The sequence below is a fragment of the Battus philenor genome, unplaced genomic scaffold, assembly GCF_028537555.1.
Source record: "Battus philenor isolate CCGP_79_NKW_IND1 unplaced genomic scaffold, ilBatPhil1.0.hap1 SCAF_8, whole genome shotgun sequence".
Classification (NCBI taxonomy): Eukaryota; Metazoa; Arthropoda; class Insecta; order Lepidoptera; family Papilionidae; genus Battus; species Battus philenor.
In genome coordinates this window covers 6164740-6185843 of record NW_027181748.1, presented here as the reverse complement: position 1 = coordinate 6185843, position 21104 = coordinate 6164740, and the positions used below count along the sequence as shown (strand labels likewise).

At 31.7% G+C, this 21104-nt stretch overlaps 1 protein-coding gene across 3 annotated transcripts; it reads left to right on the top strand.

The window, feature by feature from the left end:
• Nucleotides 1-1596: 1596 nt before the first annotated feature.
• Nucleotides 1597-20713, top strand: Herc4 (HECT and RLD domain containing E3 ubiquitin ligase 4). Of its 3 annotated transcripts, none has more exons than XM_068774938.1 (21): nt 1597-1716; nt 1808-1924; nt 2111-2282; nt 2723-2959; nt 3744-3900; nt 4017-4125; nt 4759-4890; nt 5289-5471; nt 7087-7158; nt 7605-7796; nt 8628-8807; nt 9260-9394; nt 10931-11092; nt 12683-12859; nt 13199-13465; nt 14530-14707; nt 15220-15398; nt 16104-16295; nt 17504-17646; nt 18236-18344; nt 18629-20713. In XM_068774938.1, exons 2-21 carry the CDS (start codon nt 1859-1861, stop codon nt 18779-18781), a joined length of 3195 nt encoding a protein of 1064 aa, XP_068631039.1. In that variant the 5' UTR covers nt 1597-1716; nt 1808-1858; the 3' UTR covers nt 18782-20713. The 3 variants fall into 3 exon arrangements, with proteins under 3 accessions (XP_068631039.1, XP_068631038.1, XP_068631040.1); XM_068774937.1 differs by having other exon boundaries at nt 1796-1924; XM_068774939.1 differs by lacking the exon at nt 7087-7158 and having other exon boundaries at nt 1597-1924.
• Nucleotides 20714-21104: the final 391 nt, after the last annotated feature.

The following is a 21104-nucleotide window of genomic DNA, read 5'->3' as shown; positions in this document are numbered from 1 at the left end:
ACCAAAGCTGTTATTATTAACTGCTCCGTCCAGTCAAAGGTAAATGACTTCAAAGCACCTGTTCTTTATACCACCGCATATAAAATGCACTCACGTATCTACATGACACCTAAACTTTCAAAGATAAAGACAACAAATTATATAAATATCTTTAAAGCAAAAACATAATAAGGAAACGAAATAAATAGAAGCAATAACATTATTACCAACTTAAATATGCTATTTTCATATTTGTACTACGAAACAAAGGATCAGCTGTATTGGTTACCTTGAACAGTCTTTTTTACGGAACGATTGCCGAATGAGTTTTGTAAAATAGGCCTTTTCCAACCACGCCAGTTGTTACAAAGACTTTCAGGTTCTGAACTCCAACTACAAAGTGAATCTTCCTCGAAACGTTCGGAATCTTCGAAGCTAAAATGATCACCTTCTTCCCAGTCGAGTAAGGGGGACCCCACGTCGACTGGTGCGGGTTGTCGTCCCCCTTTTCCATTATTATTGGATGTCCCCGCCACTTTATCTTAATTTATTAAAAATATTTCGAAACAAAAAATCGCTAGATGTCTGCAGCAAATTGCCACAGGGGGTACCTACAATCACTAAATAAGCATACTCGTCTAAACACTTAAGGTTTTATGTAATTAGACAAACGTTTGCGAAATAAATTTTCATACAGAAGAAATACATTACAAACATAAAACTTAGCAGCACTTTCTATTCACAAATCTAATATCTAAATAATTCCCGATGGGCACAATAACAAATATGGCCGAACAACGTCCCGTGCCGTCCCTTCCCGTCCCGATCACCCCGTTTAGCTCAATAGAGCTCAAATTTGTAAGTTCGTATTTTAGTTTAGTTATTTTTCCATAGATGTCAGTACACCATAATGGTATTAAATAAAAGTTTAAATTTGATAGTAAAAATTTCAGCATTATCAATTGTAGAAGAATTCAAATTCGTTATGCATTTTGGAATACTTCTTGAGGTATTAGATGGATCATTAAAAGAAAGTAAATATATGTTTTGTGGAATTAAGGAAATTATTTTCTATTTTATGTATAAAATTAGCTGGACAATTAAGTCCAGCTTTAAGTTCACGGACCCCTCCGTTCCGTGAACTCACCTCCGATTAAGCTGTAAGAGCCGCAAGGTTAACAGCACCAACATCATACGAGAAAATACGAAATACGAGGTCCTGCTTAGAGATAAAGCAAATATAGACAACAAACCTCGTGTTTGAGAAAAAGCCTTAATTTGCAAATATTAAATGCTCTTCTGGTATATCCAATGTTTTTAACTTTCCTTTTTTATATAAACTAATAAATTATATATTGTAGAGTAAAAGGAATAACAAGCTGTTATGTTTTATTAGTCAAATTTAAAATTGTATTAAGCCCTGAAATGGAAGCAGTAATAATTTTTTAATAAAATTAATATTATTGATTCTTAATTAAATTTACACTTATCATAAAAATTAAAAAATTTCATACCCAAAAAGGGTATGAAATTTTTTGTTTATACCCAAATTCTTTTTATTTGTCTTACTCTACTTACTTTCAAGTTTATTTCTTTACTGGCGAGAATAAATGTAAATGTCTGTCGCCTGCGGTCTGTGTCGAAAAATTAAGATTGTTCTCGATTCCTGATTCTTAACTTTTAGTATATACTGGTCCATAATTTTTTTTTTGGTAAAATGATAGAGAAAAATTGCCGGTAGATATATACGTTTAATATATAAATGGCGTTTTCTTAATTTTTATGTTCTTATGATTTTAAAGTTAAATTTAAATAGGTTACTTTCCAGGTAGTCTAATTTGTATCTATCAATTTCAAACCGTAATACTAATTAATAAAAATGTTTTGTTGGGGTAATGCAACTCATCATGAGTTGTGTGTAAATGGACCAGGTTCATTGGATTTGGTAAGTGTTGAATTGTTAGGACAATTTTATTTCCGATGATAAATAAGTAAAAAATTGGTGTACTTGTTCCAATGCGTAAAAGTGAAATTCATCAAAATCGATAATGACTTGAAGTCATCAAGAATTTTTTGTATAATTTGTTTTTGTATATGCTCTTATTATTGTTTTTATGTTTCATATTTGTAGGTAATAAAACCAACACTGTCAAAATGGAAGGAGAGCAATCATTTACAAATAATAGCTGCTGGTGAATTTCATACACTGTACCTTACTAATCATGGGCATTTATATTCGGTTGGAAGCAATGATGTGGGACAGCTTGGACGTCAAACAGAAAATGTTGATGGAGAAACACCAGGTAGTGGGAGAATTACAAATTGTTCAGTCTGGTTTTAATGTAGATTATGATTTTTTTCTTTTATTTTAACTATCTTGTCCTGTTGATTATTCTAAGTTTGTAGATAAACAACATCATCAAGAAGGTTAAATTACTTGAAGTAATTAAACACAAATTTTACAGTATATGATAACATGTCTGATAAATATATAGTTAATTCTTGTTTTTTCCTTTTTCTTCTTTTGATTTGGTCATTATGTTTAAAGCTTTGAATATCACAATTTTTATTTATTTTTATACAAATATTAAAAATAGTAGAAAAATAAATATTTTTATTAATATATTTAATAATAATGTGCATACTGTTTTAATAACTTTTAGTTAATTAAATATTGTTGTGAAGTTGTGATAATTTAATTTTTTTGCTAATATTCATCATAATTGTTTCTTTTTTTTTGTAGATCTTGTGGAAACATTTAAAGGTTGTGCAATATCAACAATAGCATGTGGTGTTCAGCATTCAATGGCCCTTGATGAATGGGGCCAGCCATTTAGCTGGGGTTCTGACAGTATGGGTCAATTAGGTAGTAATCTTGGGGCCCATGCACAAGATAAACCAAAAATAATTAAATTTTTGGCTGCAAAAAGTGTAATTCAAATTGCATGTGGATCTTACCATTCCATTGCTTTAACAAACAGTAAGTTTATCTAAACTTATTTTTTTAACCTTCAAATATATTTTTAGTTGTATCTTAACATAGAAATATGTATCCTAATTGAAGTAAAAAACTTGTGTAAACAAACCTGAACAGCTGATCCCTACTTGCCAAATAAATGCTATTCCATCATTTGCATAAGGGGCTAGAACACAGGTGGCATTAAGCATACACCTTTTATAAGTAGCCAAGCTTGAGAGCCCCCTCAACATTGGATTTGAATTGCTACATACTACTATATTAAAGGGTGGCTGACAAATTCCTTACTTTGCCAGATGCAACTGGTGAGATGGGATCTTAGCATAGGCTGTGAGCATTCTGTCTTAAGTGCCAAGAAGGCCAAACCTCAACTTTGTTGAATGCTATTGCCTGGCTAACTTTTACAAACATTTAAGAAAGTGTTAACTTACGTTTGAAAAATTTAATGGCTATTTATATAATACACTTACGGAAATAATATCACAAAGCATACCAATGGTCGAGCATGCATATAAATCAAAATGTGGAATATTTCAGTTGTCTTTCTTGAAGGTCGACTAGGGCCATCAAGTTAACAATTGTGCAATATGTAGTTTTTACCATGGCAGCTCACATATTTGTTAAAAATGGCAAAAATGATTCATTTGGTTGTAACTTTTTTTTTATTTAAAAGAAAATAAATTATCCCAACTGGAAAGACAAACCCTGCAATACCTGTTATCTCTCTTATATTTAAATGATAATTTTTTATCTATATCAACTAAATTATTTCTTATTTTTATGACAGATGGTGACTTATTTGCTTGGGGTGCAAATAGTTATGGTCAGTGTGGCTTAGGAAACATGACTAACAAGGAAACCACACCACAACAGATTACATCATTGTCTGGTGTGCCTATTGCATTAGTGGCCTGTGGTAGTTACCACACATTTGTTTTATCTAAGTAAGACACATTTAATTACTAATAAGTACATGCAATGGTGTAATTAAAATAATGTTTATAGCTGTAAAGAATGAATAAATTTTGTATGTTAAAACTTTATTTTATTATTATTACAGATCAGGTGCAGTGTTTGGTTGGGGTAAAAATAACAATGGACAATTAGGCCTACAAGATAGAGAGAACAGATTTTATCCGACTCATTTAAAAACATTAAGAAATGTCAAGGTACAAAATAATAAATGCACAGTGAAAATATCAAACTTAATCTAGTCAATATCTTAATCTAAAATGTTTTGCAACATTGTCTTTTAACATCCACCATGGCATAAGCATATTTTATATTTACTAACAAAGATTTTTTTTGTAAATTATTCCTACTTGTATTGTATTGTAAAGAATAGGAGAGTTATACAAAAACTAAACATTTTTGAATATCATAGAAGCATGTATAAACTATATAAAGCATCAAATATTGGGTCATTTTTATGTGATAGCTATTACACATAAAATATTTTTTGAACTAATTTAAAAAAAAAATTAAAAAAGTTTTGAATTTTTTGTTACTTCTATCTTTTTGTACCCAGTTAATGTTAATGTTAATGTAAATAAAGCAATGTAATGCAAGTTAAATTGAAAATGATTTATAAAAAACCGTTTTTATTGTGCTGTTTTTTATTTTAAAAATATTAATCAAAAATAGTCAACTAAATTTCTGCTATATTTATCTATAATATCTTCGAAACGTAGGTTTTCTTATTGTAATTTGTCACTTCACACATCACTACATTTCTTTTGTAATAAAGGCTAGTTTACAATCACATAGAATTTTGTTAATTATACTATTACATATAATTGCAGGTGTGTCACATATCTTGTGGAGAAGATTTCACTGCTTTCTTGACACTTGATGGTGGTGTCTTTACATGTGGCTCTGGGGAATATGGTCAGACTGGTCATGGAACCACAAGAGATGAATTGGTGCCTAAAAAGGTAAAAGGCCTTTACTAGTTAAAAAGGGTTGACATTTTTAAAATTATATACAGAATAGTGAAACGGGAAACTTTAGATTGATACCAAAAAGATGTTTTAATTCACGTCATGGTTTTTATAAAAAAAAATGACAAAAAAGATAGCTGAATCTGGAGAGTATTGTTCTAACCGACATATTGGCGATTTATTTTCATATTTAATTTTTTTTTTTCAAAAGGGGTTACATTTTATTAAATTTTATATTCTATGATAAGATGTCTCCAGCCCCCTTGCACGTAGAATTCCGTGAAATTCGTTATTAGCTGACCTTTGTCAAGCAAGAGGAATATTTCTATCAAATTTTGAATATCTAAACTTTAAGATTAGGTATGGATTTGAATGTAATCCTCTTTTAACAGGTTATGGAGCTGATGGGTAGCACGGTGACGCAAGTCGCCTGCGGCCGTCGCCACGTACTGTGTCGTGTGGGCGATCGGATACTGGCATGCGGCTACGGGGCTCGTGGACAGTTGGGATGTCCACATATGGCGTTCGCCCTCGTGCCCACGCCCATTCCTTTCACACCTAACGACGATTCGCCGGTTACTTGATACTATATCTCTTTACATATTCTTGTTTTACTCTAACTATACTGATATTAATTTTTAAATCGTTGTGGACTTGTTTGATATAACTTGGAATCTGAAGTAATCACAATTAATTGGCAGGAAAAGTCTTTATAGAATAATTTTTATTTTTTCAATTGCTCTCCTAAAGAAAGAAAAAAGTTTTAACAAATTGGCCATTTGGAGACATGTTGCTCTAAAACAGTTATTTTGATAAATATGTTGTGGATAATTTTTAATTTAGCCAAAATTAAACTTTTCTTATGATCAATGTATTAATAGCATTTTTATGGTCAAGAACTTAAAGAAAAAGTGAATTTACTGTAGTATATGTCAGAATAATATAGCACTCGAAAGCTATTACAACTTTTTGTTTAAATATTTAATGTTATCCACATACAAATATCATTTCTACAGTGTGCTTAACAGTCGATATTTTCCTTCATTTTTTTGTCAATATTGTATTTCGTAAACCTAACAAGTCTAACTTAAATGTTCATAACAACATAATTGATTCAAATAAAAATTAAAATAGGTTGTAGTTGTGTACAACTTTTATTGTTTTAAAAGTATTTTAGGAGATAGAGATTTTTTACTGTCTTGGAACTTAAAAATGCAGTATATTTTTACATTATAAATCTTTATGTTTCTTGTCACACATGTTTGATGAATGCTGGGTGCTAATTACAAGTTAATTTCGTACTATATTGGTATTTGATTACAAAAAAAATCATAAGAAATTTCTAATACTATGAATAAAATAACCTAAATATGTTTATTGTTATATCTATGTACCCAAAATTAAACAAATACCTCAGCTCCAGTCCAAGTGTTCAAAATAGTTGATTTAACTGTTTGAATACTTTTTTATGCAGACTGGTTATATAGGACAAAGTAAGGTGAATAATATTTTTAACGCTTTTGTAGTAAATGCCTAACATTTCCTAATGTACAGTACACGTGTACAATTTTGTCATATTTATATAATATAGGTCGCACAAATGTTATTTGTAGTTAACTGTGCATGAATAATTATGATTTAAAATCAAATGTAGACTTACTGCAATATTAATTTCTCTTTATTTTGCTAATGAAAGGTTTTTAAATTTTTAAGGTAATTTATAAATCGAACACTGACAAAATTATAATTAATGTACATCCTTAGTTCCCAAAGTAGTACAGGTGGAACCCCTGGGGTCCACGGGAGACTTGATGGGTGTCTATGTTGACGTGAAGAAAAAACATCGGGTTCATAATTCGTAAGCAGGGGTTACCAATGTTCAATAGTGAACAACTAAAATGATTAATTGATTCCAGCAGTGCATGTAGGCAGAAATCTAGAAAATTATTAATTTTTATTTAAAATACAGCCGCTTCGTAATTTCCTATAGTTAGATCTAATCTTCACATATTTAACGACTTGAGAATATGGTAGAATGTAGCCGCAGGGGGTCCACCGGAACCAGCTAAATTTTTTAAGAGGTCAAAAAGAAAAAAATTCTGGGAACCTCTGATGTACATATGTACTTTATTACGATTTAGTGATTTTTGTATATGAAAGATCAATAACGGAATGATGTCCTCCTTATAGCCCAAGAAGAAATTCAAGATTGGGAGGGCTAGTACTTCTAACAAAGGCGGAGCGCGGTTCTCTAAACTTGATGTTGAGTTACTTCTATTTTTAATTCATTTTAAAATAACTTAAAATCTTTTAAACTACTGTTTATATAATGGTACTTAGGTATATTTATGGATGTTCTATGTTTTGTGTTAAATGTTTTTTTAGTATCTTGACATGTGGTGATTGGTTTTATGTTTCAAATAATTCTCATATTTAATTTCAATATGAAGTTAAACTAAGGTATTTTTTTAGTACGTCATAGTAAACTTTTGTAGTATACATATGACATGGTTTATGACATATAACCACAGAGTATGTTTATATTAACACAAACAACTTTATAAAAATGCCAAGTCGTGTTACACATAAATGGCCATATGTGAAAGTTACTAAATAAATGTTTTATATCAATACATAAAATTTTACATATCTACAAATCTTGGTTATTATGAATAAAGTTTTCAGTTGTTAAATTTCCTTGTCCGCAGTTTAATCAGGAGATCTTCAATGGTCCTTTAAAAGTGTTTGCGGGCGGCGACCACAGTTTTCTAGTCATTAACAGCGATAAGAACATGTCTGTGGATTTTCGAGTTCCAGATATGAAGAAACAAATATTATCACTTACTTTACCCAGGCTAGCAGCATGTGAAATGTTCAAGGACGACGATGCTGTCAATCAAGTGAGTCAAGTTGTATGTTATTTTTGGTAAAACTTTAATGCACCTGTGGTTATATAAGGCATAAATTGAATGTCATGTCATGAGCTTCTTTACCAAATTGAATTTTCTTTCTGAAGGCAGCACAATTTATAAAATCGCAAATTATATTTGAGTTTTTTCTTCATTAATTCCTAGTTTACTTTTAATACTAGTTTTCCGTCATCCGCTTAGTGAATTCTCAATTTTTATTCCAAGTTTGTTATAATTTGAGCAGAGTTAGATAAAGTATATAGAAAAGAATATATAAAATATTTTTGTAGCATTTTTTATTTGCACCTAGCATTAGTTCAAAATACAAAAAGTATTAACATTGTTACAGGAACAGGGCATTACTTTGGTAAATAAAAAAAACTAAAACAGTGTTTTATGTAAAAATTACAATTTCCGCTTTATATCTGTCAGTGTTTTGTAACAAGATTTTTTATGCAAACATGTTTTTTCTGTTGTGACACTGGACACTGATCAACATATATAATGTAAATTAAAAATCATAAAGTTTAAACTCAATTTGTGTAATGTATGTACAATAATACAAAGTGTTTTTATGGTGGCTTAGGCACTAAAAACAATTTTTTTTTACAATCTTTTAAATATTATGTGATAGTAGTAAATAATCTTAAAATGATTTTGTCAAACACACTATTGGCATTTTTATTAATTAATATGTTTTCCTGTGATGTTTATATTCAAGTTTTCATGTCGTAACACGTATATAATTGTAATAGTACTAAACTATTAATTTAATATAATTTTTAATAAGTTATTCGCGGTAACAATGAATCATGTTTTCAGGATCTGATGGCGTACTTAGAGACAGTGTTCGGGTCACTAGCGTGTATGAATGGTTCATTTCTTTTGGGAGAGAGCGCTCATTTCGGCTGTAATTCTAAGGTGCCAGGTGTCGATTTGAAGAGAGCAGAGGAAGCATTTTCTGTTATCAGCAAATTTGAAAACACGTCTATAAAAGAGCTAGTGAGTACAAGGTTCTTGCAGCAAATGATGTTTCATAAGGAATCATGGATTTAATGATCTTAAAATGTCATTTTGTATCACTATTTACTGGTATTTCCACCTAACACTGATTGACCCATCAAATAAAAGGTCTAAATGACATGTTATAATAAATTTTAACTGTGAAAACATATAAAATAAACATTTTGATGTAAATAATTTTTTTTTAAGAAATGTCGGAATACTTAGTTTTATGTTATATATAGCGTAATTACATTATAGATATATATTTTTGTACTTCTAGAAGTTACTGACCTGTTGATACTTTATACCTATAACTAATCAGCCTGTAAAACATATGTTTTTGCATATGATTGTGTACTCAACTGAGCAAACATGCTTTGGTGATAATTTATGTTATTTATCTAATTGAAACATGTCCCGATTTGTTTTAAATTTTTAGTGTCTTTTAGATTTTCGGTCATCTAACAGAGAACATAATAAAGAAAATGAATCCATCTCCTCCCGATGCCGAAGTGCTTCGAGTATTCCTGACCTTACCATTATACCATGAAATGAGGAATCCACGCCGCCATCCTGAATTGCAGGTATTTTGTTTAATATTTACTATGGCCTCGTATTAAACCCTTAGTAGGAATTTTTTCAAAAAACGAAGGCAAAGAGAACATTGTTAAATAATACTAGGAGGGGGAATTTAATATAGTTATTTACATAAAGTTATATTTTATTAAGAAAATATAGAGGCGACATCAGTAAGCTACTAATAGATAAATAGACAATAGGAATTATTTAAGGAGTCAGTTAAGAAATTATGGAGGCGACATCAGTAAGCTACTAATAGATAAATAGACAATAGGAATTATTTAAGGAGTCAGTTAAGAAATTATGGAGGCGACATCAGTAAGCTACTAATAGATAAATAGACAATAGGAATTATTTAAGGAGTCAGTTAAGAAATTATGGAGGCGACATCAGTAAGCTACTAATAGATAAATAGACAATAGGAATTATTTAAGGAGTCAGTTAAGAAATTATGGAGGCGACATCAGTAAGCTACTAATAGATAAATAGACAATAGGAATTATTTAAGGAGTCAGTTAAGAAATTATGGAGGCGACATCAGTAAGCTACTAATAGATGAATATACAATAGGAATTATTTAAGGAGTCAGTTAAGAAATTATGGAGGCGACATCAGTAAGCTACTAATAGATGAATATACAATAGGAATTATTTAAGGAGTCAGTCAGTGACACAATCAGACAAGCAGGTGTAGTTATCGGTCTCTCTCGTCCATTCGTATCATGGTTTTTTCTACGCAAAAGTGCTTTCCATAATAAGCCAATTATTCAAGTAAATATTCATTTGATATCTAACACATACATATAATATTATCTAAATTTACTATTGTTTTACCGTAGGAGTTCTGACTTTGTATTCAAATTTCATACAAATCTCCGTAGTTTTCCGTAAGATCGTTAATATTTTAAGAAAAACTAAAAATACACTTTATTTTAGCTGTGTTTCCAGAAAATTTGATATATTTTGTATTATGACAGATTGATTCAGACTTACTTAAAAATCAAAATTAGCATATTTGAAAAATCTGTAATCTTTTGCCACAGAAATGTGATCTCTTATTTCAGACCTTATTAGCAAGCTCTCAGTCGCTTAACGAGTCATGGCAAAGGTTATATTCGGTATTTCTTTGCGACTTCGAATCAGGAATAAGCTCAGCAGATTAGCAAAATTAAGTGGAAGTGGTCAGTTTACAAACACGCAGAACATATGACCACTGGAGCATTTAGGTTCTGGAGTGCGTCTGGGTGAAATTGGCTTGTTTCCAGCATTTTCCCACATTTACATAGTCATCTGTCTACCATGTTGGTAGACACAGACCACACTGCGCTTGCCAGTCGGATGTCTCCTCTTCAGAATCTTAAGGTCCCTGCTTCTATCTGTTCTGCGCACGCGTATGTGGGTCTGTCTATTGCCCATGCAGGCGTTTGTTTACAGTTTTCATAAATACATTCACCAACTATTAGGGAATCTATTATGTAAAATAATCTGTTTGACATCATGTTTGTTTTATTACGTCATTAAATTGAAGCATGTATATTCTAGGGTCCTTTTGCAGAGGCGTTCAATAAATTGGCTATTTACCCGCAAAAAATAGTGCAAATGTGGTGGGAGTCACAGCCCACTGAATATTTTGAGATGCTTGTTGACATATTCAAGAGTGTAATTGTTTATGAACTAATGCAACCTGTAGTTCGTGTTAACAAGGTAAGTTTGTACTGCAAAAAGGTTATACGTAACGCTATTAGAAGAAATAAATCCAACTCAGGTAAGAGGTGAATGAGGTGCAAATTGTGTGATCATGGATTATAGAACTAAAGAAAATAAAATGATAATGTAAATAAAAAATGAAATGCAAACATAAAAAAGTATATGTAAGAATAAAACAAAAATAAAAATGTATAAAGTAGTATTCTGGAGGTGAATGCGACGTAAGGAAGGCGATATAAGAAATGGAAGGAAATAAAGTATAGAAAGGAATAAAAAGATGTGTAGAAGATATTGAGGACAAAAGATCAGGATGAAAATAAAATAATAAAGTGAAAAATTTTTAATAAAAATAATGTACCTGGTGTACCCAGACAGGGAATGTACGATAGGCCCCCAATAACGAGGCCATATAAAAAACAAAGTAGATTTCGAATTTGCCGTGGGCGAATAATCACCTAATAATATAATATTCTACCAAATTTCTTACATTCATGAAAAAAAATATTAATGTTGGGCTATATAATGTTCTCTGAATTCAATCAAAATGTTTTCCTCTTTTTTCCTCTAATCTTCAATTTTTTGAAAAAGAAGGTATTTTCTCTTTTTGTCTAACATTATTTATGCCAATTTCGAGAGCCCTAATTAACAAGCAAATCAGTCGCGCGGCGGGCCAATCAACTGTCAACCTAGTATCTGAACTGGCGCAAAATGTTTATTGCATGACATACAATTTTAAAAAGTAGATAATGAATTAATTGCAATTTATAAATGAATACTTAGTTAATTAAACCTTTGGCCTGTAACCATGATTCAGTATCTTGGCTTTTATTTATGGGAAAAATTTTCATCACAAGTCAGATTCGTGGCTTTTGTCTATGCGCAAATTTTTTACCACGATTCAAACTCGTGGTTATAGGCCAAAGGGTTAATAATATGCATTATTGACAAAAATTGTAACATGCAGACAGAATCGTGAAGTGAAATAGTCTTTTTATAAAAAATTAAGCTTTTATAAAAAAATATTAGTTATGGAGTAAAACCTTTTAAAGTGGTGAATGTATAGCTCATTTACTATCAATATAAGGTATTTACTACCTAAGAAACAATGGTTTCAGAAATAATATGCTATAAGAAAAAATGTTTTCAAAATGGGGACAATTACATATCAGAGCTTTTCCTCTCCTCTGTCTATTCCTGGAGACTTGTTTCTGCCAGAAGTTATTGGACTGTTTAATTACGATCGAAAAATTAGATTAACGCTATGTATTTCAGAGTGATCACTTTATACAATGATTAAAAATAGGTGTAAAGACTTCAAAGCTTTTTCCTGACAAATAAGCTGTACAGCTTTAAGATTCTACTTTTTTAACTTATTACTATTTATAATATTAATAATTACAGTAGAATAATTTGACATTCTATGTATCTTCAATTATTTTTAAATTCTTGCTGTATACACAAGTTAGGGTTCTCGCTAGAATATCTTTGAATACATACTTTTTTATTGGTTAATAGGCTATTTGTCTTATTTTTAACTAATATGATTTGTTTAATTATACACAAAATTGTATAAAATAAATATTTCAGAAAATCAATTTTACACATAGCATAATGCAGATATTAAACACGTTAACATTTTTAAATAAAATAAATTTTGTGAATCCTAAAAATCCTAAAATACCTGCTGAATGTTTCTACATAGAGGACCTCTGTAATTATGTGGACATTGCGACCGATTACATACATTGGCTCTCCGATCAAGATGTAAGTACTGTTTTTTTTTTAAATGTATTGTAATTTTGCCATATTATACACATTCCGTTAACCTTCCTCTCGAGGAGTGGTGGAGGGTAGTTAGCTTTGTATGACAAGAGGTACACTGGAACAGGGCACGGGTATCCAAGGAAATATTTTAATATAATAATTTATTTGAAATTACAATAAAAGTAATTTATCAAGAGACTTCGTTTTAACTGCTTCAAATAATTTTGAAAAAGACTCGATTTTACATGACATCGAAGTAAAGATAGAATTAAATAGTTGAAATATTACCTCGGATTCGAGTGACATCGTAACAGTAAGCAAAAACCTATCAATTTGCAGTCGACTCAACCGCACATGTGCAACTATGCCTTTCTATTCGACGTGCAGTGCAAGTCTCTGTTGCTAAAAATAGATCAACAGCTGCAAATGCAGATCGCTATCAGCCGAGCTGCTACACAGATATTCACACGCCTCTTCATGGACCCTACGTACGAATATCAGAGGGACCAGTACCTCAACCTCATAGTCTCCAGGAATCACATTGTGAGAGACACGATGACGCAAATTAGCAACCACGACTCTTCACAGCTTAAAAAGCCGCTCAGAGTATGTATACTATGTTTCTAAGGTTGGTTAGTATATTTCGTTAGGCCAAATTTCGCCAATGACAGACAATAAAAGAAAAATATAAAGTTTAGCTATATACTAATATATATATTACTATTTCATATCAAATAAAATGTCATCATCATATCAGCTGATAGACGCCCACTGCCTGGCGTAGCCCTTTATCAAAAACCGCAACGCTGGCCGTTCAATGAACCAAAATAAAGTTTGAGTAAATTTATCACTTAATAAAGTTTAAAATCGATTATGATTGTGTTTTCTTTAGCATTCAGTTGCGATAGAGAGGCCTATTAGATAGATATAGGGAGAATAATGTCGAGTAGACTTTTAAAAGCTTAAGTAAAACTTGATTCATTACTTTCTATAAATTGCCTTTTACACGCTATTCTTTGCGTAACTCGAAAGATTGTCTGCAAGGCAATAACTAGGCATTATGCTTAAGATTTTGCTTTTAAGTGTAAATTAATTGTAAATAAAATATAGATGCTACGGTTTTGTTCAAAATTATTGGAAATAGATAATAATAGCTTCAAATGGATGATAGTAAGCTTATTAGCAATCAATTAATATACCTTACACTGTATCCAAAAATCGACGATTTTTGAGATATCAAAGATTCCGTCTTTTTTTTAAAATACCTAAAGGTTAGAAGCATTGGCGTTAGTTAATTGTAATAAAGTTTTTTGTAGTATCTGTATTAAAATTGTTGACAAATAATTTCTCTGATTCTAAGTAGTATTTTACCTTTGTCCCTTGCTTTAATTGTCTGGCGTTTCATTTTTTTTAAATGTTATTTGAGGTAGCCGTGCGAAAATAATAAAACAGATCTTAGATAAAATAATTTTTTTGAAACAAATGAGAGTGAATATATCACATCTAAGGCTATCACAGCTATTTCTGATCAATATGTGTGTACTGCGCCAATGCTGGAGAATCTTCACCTTAAGCAATAAATATATTTGTGAATGAAACGTTTATTTAAAAGTGTAAATAATGTTTATTATGTGGGGGAAGAACGTTTGACAATTAAATGATCTTTTCAGGTAGAATTCGTGGGAGAAGAAGCCGAGGACGCGGGTGGTGTTAAAAAGGAATTCTTCATGTTGTTGCTCAAAGAGATATTCGATCCCGTTTACGGCATGTTTAAACAATCCGAGGAGACAAACATGATCTGGTTTTCAAATAATCCCTTTGAAGATGACGTCATGTATTATCTAATCGGTACACAGCATTTTATAATTTGCGTTTATTTATCCACTTCTAAATATTTGTTTGAAATGTAAATAAAAGTAGCGCTCAATATTTTAATTTTACATTATTAAAATCAATAACTTCGTGGCTTCATTAAGAAGCTAACTAACATATGCCTCTGCTTGCAGCCCTCTAGGTTGCTACCTCTAAAATATGTTTATGCTATGTGCTAATTGCGTCCCACCACCCCCAACCTGCGGAAACTGCTCATTTGGGCAGCAGTGTCAGTCCCTCTGAAAATGATACATCTGAGAGAAAGAGAGAGTAAATGTTTACTGTGTCGTTACTTTTCAGTCAAATGATACAATGTATATTTTAATTATCACGGCGTGTACATATACTTAGAGGTTATCATTTAATTTTGTAACAATTTAACCTATTTAATAATGTACTTTCGTTGTGTCTTATGTGTACCTTATTTTTAAATAGACAAACAATTATTAATAGCATTTAAATTTTAAAGTTAATATTTTATTTTTCAGGTGCGATTTACGGTCTAGCCATTTACAACTCAATCATAATATACGTTCCTTTCCCGCTAGTGTTGTATAAGAAATTATTGGGGGAGTCTATAATGTTGGACGATCTTTCGGACTTATACCCCACTCTGGCAAACAGCTTAAAGAGTCTATTGGAGTATCCCGATGACGATGTTGAAGAGGTTTGTGTGCCGTCATTTTGTATACATATTTATTTATACAAGAGCACACCAGTAACACTATTATAAAAATAATAGTTTCTTAATCGTTGTATGTATGTGCTATTGACGACATAATCAAGGTAGCGTCTATCGACTGACATAATGATGGTGATGTACATGTTTATTGTATGTATTTACTCATACGGTTACCTTGGGCCAGAGTTACATTAGATTAGTCCAACTTTGAGAAAGGCTAAACAACGTACGAACGGGAAACTTCAAAACATTTCATCAAATATCCCTCAGCGCCAAATGGTGAAAGTCTATGTCCAATATGTGTTACCAGAGATGTCTTTTGGCACTGTAATATGGTTTGTCACTTCGGTCCTCAATGGCTTGCCTAGTCGCTCACTCATTGTCGACGAACGATTAGATGACAGTTCAGTGGATTGGCAAGTTAAATTAATAATTAGCAGTTGCAGAAGGAATAGCCACTAGGGCCATAAAACACTGGGGAAGTGATGGGTGGACAGACGTCCTTTTTAAGGTCGTTGGAAGACTCCGGATTCAGGCCACTTTTAATCGGTTCTATATGGGAGAGGCCTATGACGAGCAGCAGACGTCTTATAGCTGAAATAATGATGAATTTTGTCATAAGTTAATTTGATTGCGACTAAAATTTATTCATCGTCTTTATGTGAAATACAAATGATTTTATTTCACCAGGTGTTCAGTTTGTGTTTTGCTGTGAACACGATTGTGTTTGACGAGGTCCAAGTCCACACGCTGAAGGAGAATGGCGAGAACATTGCGGTCACGCATGAAAACAAGGACGAATACGTAGAACTATACGTTGACTTTTTGCTCAATAAATCTGTAATGAACCAATTTAAGGCATTTAATCAAGGCTTTCAAAAGGTAAAGTATATATATATATATATTTTTGATGTTATGCTGTTATTTATCTGATAGCATCACTCGGACACGTTCTCCAGCTTAACGTGTTCATACTTTATTTTAAGAACGCCTTTTTGCAGTTACATAAACACTTCACACCCAAAGATTAATTGGTTAGCATTACTGTACTAGTACTAAAACCGCTGCACCACACCTTAGGCACGCGCGCAGTGAGAGGTAAGAAGTATTGGTCGGTCTGTTCCATCTGTAGGCCGTCATCGCTCGCGTTGTCGTTAATGTTCTTTTTCCTCAGGCGCAACAATACCGCGCTTTCTTAATGCCAAATTTCAAGTTAAAACTCTTTCTTGTAACGCAAGGTTTTGTCTTCCAATTTTCCAGTCAATGCTCATCAGACCTTTCGATTTTTTCCTGATTACTTAATAGCATCAAAGTAATGTCTTGTTATAAAGTTCTACACGCTGTAAACTTCGACCGCAGTGATTTTGAGCAATTTAATTCGTGTTCGGAAATTAAAAGAAAAGACTAAAAGTAATCTGTTATATGTATATGCATCTATTTCTTACATCCTCCGTCATTTGTTGACCCCACGCTCTATTTTTCCTTCTTAACTAAATTCATACAATGGTTCATCACCATCACCAGCCACGAAGATCACCACGATGACTGATGTTGCCCTACCCGCATCCAGCGACTTCTCGCGTCTTTAACTTTGACGTCTTTCCATCTAATATGGGTCCTACTTGCTCGTGGCCTCAACAGCCGACGGCTACATGAGGGATTATCTCGTCCATTGCTACCTTAGATAAGAAATTCTTCCAGCAACGACTGTGACCTTGATTCTTCTTCATTTCCTCATTTCTGATTCGATCTTGGAGCGAGTTCGCAAATTATATAAGATCGGAAATAACGGAAGTCTGGTTGAGACCTTTGCCAGAGCTTAAAAAGATTTTTTAGACAAATTGTTAATTGAAACTGAACCCGTTAAAGATAGAAACAAAAGGGAAATATAAAAGGACAATGTGAAACGAGTCTTCATTTCTTTGTTGCTTGTTGTGCCATTCGAGATGTCTTATTAGAGATTTTATTTTTAAAAGTCCTCGTCGAACATTTCGTAATACAGTTTGATACTTCAAGACAACGGTATAGAATTAAGTGTAAGTGTTATTGTAATAAGTTTTGTTAGAAAGCCAATTTACTTTGTTCCTCAGGTTTGCGGTGGTAGAATAATCAAGTTGTTCAGATCCCATGAACTGATGTCTGTGGTTATAGGAAACGAAGAGTATGACTGGGATCTGTTTGAAAATAATTGCGAATATAAAAATGGTTATGCCGTTAATGATCAACAAGTTAGGTATGTTCTCTTCAATTTATTTATGACCTTTTTCGCCCGTTACTGGGGGCGTCTTGTATACCCCTAGATTTTTGTGGGAAAGGGATTTTACATTTTTAATCAATTTTTCATGTGTTTTTTTTCGCTCTCTTCCAGTCTTCACATAATCGTTCATTCACTCTTCCAATATACATCATTTATCTAACAATTTCATTTATTCTAAATTTCCTTCTTTGCGTCGTCTTTCATCCTTTCCTCAATTATCACAGTCTAGGTCTTTCCGTAACAATGTACAACACTATTCATATGTTATTAGAGCTTAAGTTATTTATTTGTATTACAGATGTATATTTATCACAGGTTATAGTTCCTTATGTTTTCTCACTATACCTTCTTGATCATCCTCCTGCAGCAACTGAGGAAGGGTGCTCTGTCTCCTTTGTCTTATAATGGAGACGATGCTATTTATGACCTCTAGAATATAGGTAGAATATTTAACCATTCGTTCATTAAAATTTTATTGTCTTTGGGTTTGTTTATAGTAAGATTTAGATGATTTCCTTATTTGGTCACAGACTTTAATTAATAAAAATTATGTGAATCATTGTAGATGGTTCTGGGAAGTGTTCCATGAGCTGTCAATTGAAGACAAGAAGAAGTTTCTCCTTTTCCTTACCGGCAGTGATCGCGTTCCTATACAGGGTATGAAGGATATTAAAGTAAGTAATTTATTCATTTTGATTATGACCAAATAGATTTTTTTAATATGATGTTAAGAAATTGACATCATAAATGGGGTATTCGAATGTTTATTTAAAAAAAAAATTGGTATTGATTTACACAATTGAATGTAAATTTAGTTATGTTTAGTTGTCGAAAAGTGTGTAGTAGTACGAATTTTTCTTATGGCTATTCGTTATCAATTGAAATTATGTTTTTTTTTTTAAATTATAAAGCAATGTCTGTCAATGTTTTATCTGAATGTGTTATTTTTTCTCTTCAGATTAGAATACAGCCAGTTGCAGACGACAGATATTTTCCCGTGGCCCACACTTGCTTCAATCTTCTGGACTTGCCGCGATACAAGACCAAGGAGCGTCTAAAGTACTACCTCTTGCAAGCCATACAGCAAACTCAAGGCTTCTCACTCGTCTGATTTTATTGATAATTTAATAATCTAATCGATCATATAAGATTCGATAATTCAAAGATGAATTATTTTTTTATGGTATCAAAATATCGTTGGTTGCATCACTAATTTTTATAAACTAACATTAAATGAAACATCTTTTTGGGTTAGTTTTATAGATTGTATTATTTTAAAAATCATTATTATTGTATTTTATTTTTCCATTTTTATATACGAATCAATAATTAATAAATCATCGCAGTGTATAAGGATTAATCGACGCTGAATTAAATAAATTATTTCTAGAATTATATATGATAAACGAAACGTGGTAATTTGTAATGATTCCAGAGTCAAAGGCTCGTTGAGATTTTTTAATTGTTGTTTAAGAAAAACATTTCACACTCTGTTTTATAGATGTTAAACACTGTCGTGCATATAATTCACGAGATAGGCACATTATCCTGTCTAAATTATTAAAACGATGAGGATTGCCCACGTAGATAAAGGTTTATTAGACAATAATAATTCAATGTGGGAGGTCTGAATATATATATTTTGTATTCCGCCCGCTAATATATACAAGTTGGAACAAAAATAAAATTTTGAAATGAAGAATTATTTGTGAATAACATGGCCTATAATATATAATTGACTTTGTAATACTCATTGATAGATCCATGAATGTAACAGGAAATTGTTTATGCATATTAAAATTTAATTTATTCTTTGGTATGCATATGAACGTCGACATCCATAGAAAATTAATTTGTAGCATATATTTTAATAGATTTGAATTTTTAAGTACAGAAATCCAATTCAAAACGTCATTATACATTTTAAATTATTACTAAGAATGCAATAATTTTAAAAACAAATGATATTCACCAGGTCGATTAATAAATATAACGAAATTTAAAATTACAGCGGAGCCTTTCAGAAGTTTCGGCGACTAATTTTACAAAATAACTCTGTTTGGACTATAGTTTCATGCCTCGTTTTATTATCCTATATATCTACTGTGCAAGAAAATTATAATGTTACCTGATTTCGAATCTATATAGTAAAAACGGGAACTCAGCAATAAATTCTGGACTACGCTGAATTGAACATGACACTTACGATCCAGTAAGAAAAAGCAGCAACTATTTAAAATTATTTCATGCCTGTAGTAAATTTATTTTTTTACAAAACCACTATGCTTGTTTTAAAAGACCGGTAAATGTTAATTTTAATTTATTTAAAATATTCCATCCATATGAAAACGTTATCGTTTTTTAAAACAATGTAAGTGCGGTTGTGTTATTTGGTGTCCAATTTTTTTCAGACAAACATATATGAATTTTTTTTCGAATTTTATGTCTATTTAAAAAGTATTAGGTATATAGTGAATGAACCTGTGCTCAACATTTCCTTTTATTATCTTTATAGTAATATGTAACAGCTATGTGGGTGCCTTCCAGAAACAAATATTTCAAATGTTAAATAGCTTAGTTTTATAATCATTATTTTTCACTGTTGTTTGTTAATCATGAAGAACATTTTGAAATCTGTTATATTATTTTTTTAAAATAATGATATGCATTTATTGGTATCTGATTTTGGCTGAAGGAGTTTTCTATTAAATTGAATGTAGGAAGGATTTGTTGCAAATGAGTCTTCTAACAATATGTTTTGCGTTTATATATTTACAGTTGCTGTAGCCATTATAATTTTGTTACATACATGGTTACCTCTGTGATATTATAGTGACCTCCTACTAGGCGGTGATTACAATGCTTTTTTTTATAGACAATATTTCGTTATATTATTGTACATAATGTACATATAACAAGGACTGTACGTAGCATTGCTAGTTAACTATTATCATTGCGAAGCATTTATTAATGCACCCGATTCTAAGTTATGTTCCAGAGTGGTTTTTATGCTGCGTAATTATATTAAAATATTTTTATAATGCATCACATTTCATTTATTTCCTTTTTTAATATAAAATATGATTTCATGTGAAAATTCTTGAAGCAAATAAATCAAGGTCACCGACGTAGTTCGAAGAATTTTTCGTATGAAGTGGTAGTAAGCGCGGCACATCGCTCGTGTAAATGATGGCTGTTGAGGCCGAAAGCTTCTGGAGTGTCGACTACCAGCGGGTAGACCTGGCCCCCTACTAGGTGGACTGGTGACAGTTTAGTTTACAAGTCGTTGGATGCGTCACTTCAGGTCTCAGGATCTTCGGAGGAAGCCCGTGCTTTGTAGAGGTCGTCTATTGGCTAATACGATGATCTTGCTTGCTTGCTTGATGATGCGTTCGCATCAATTACGCGAAATGGTACAGACATTATCAATTCAA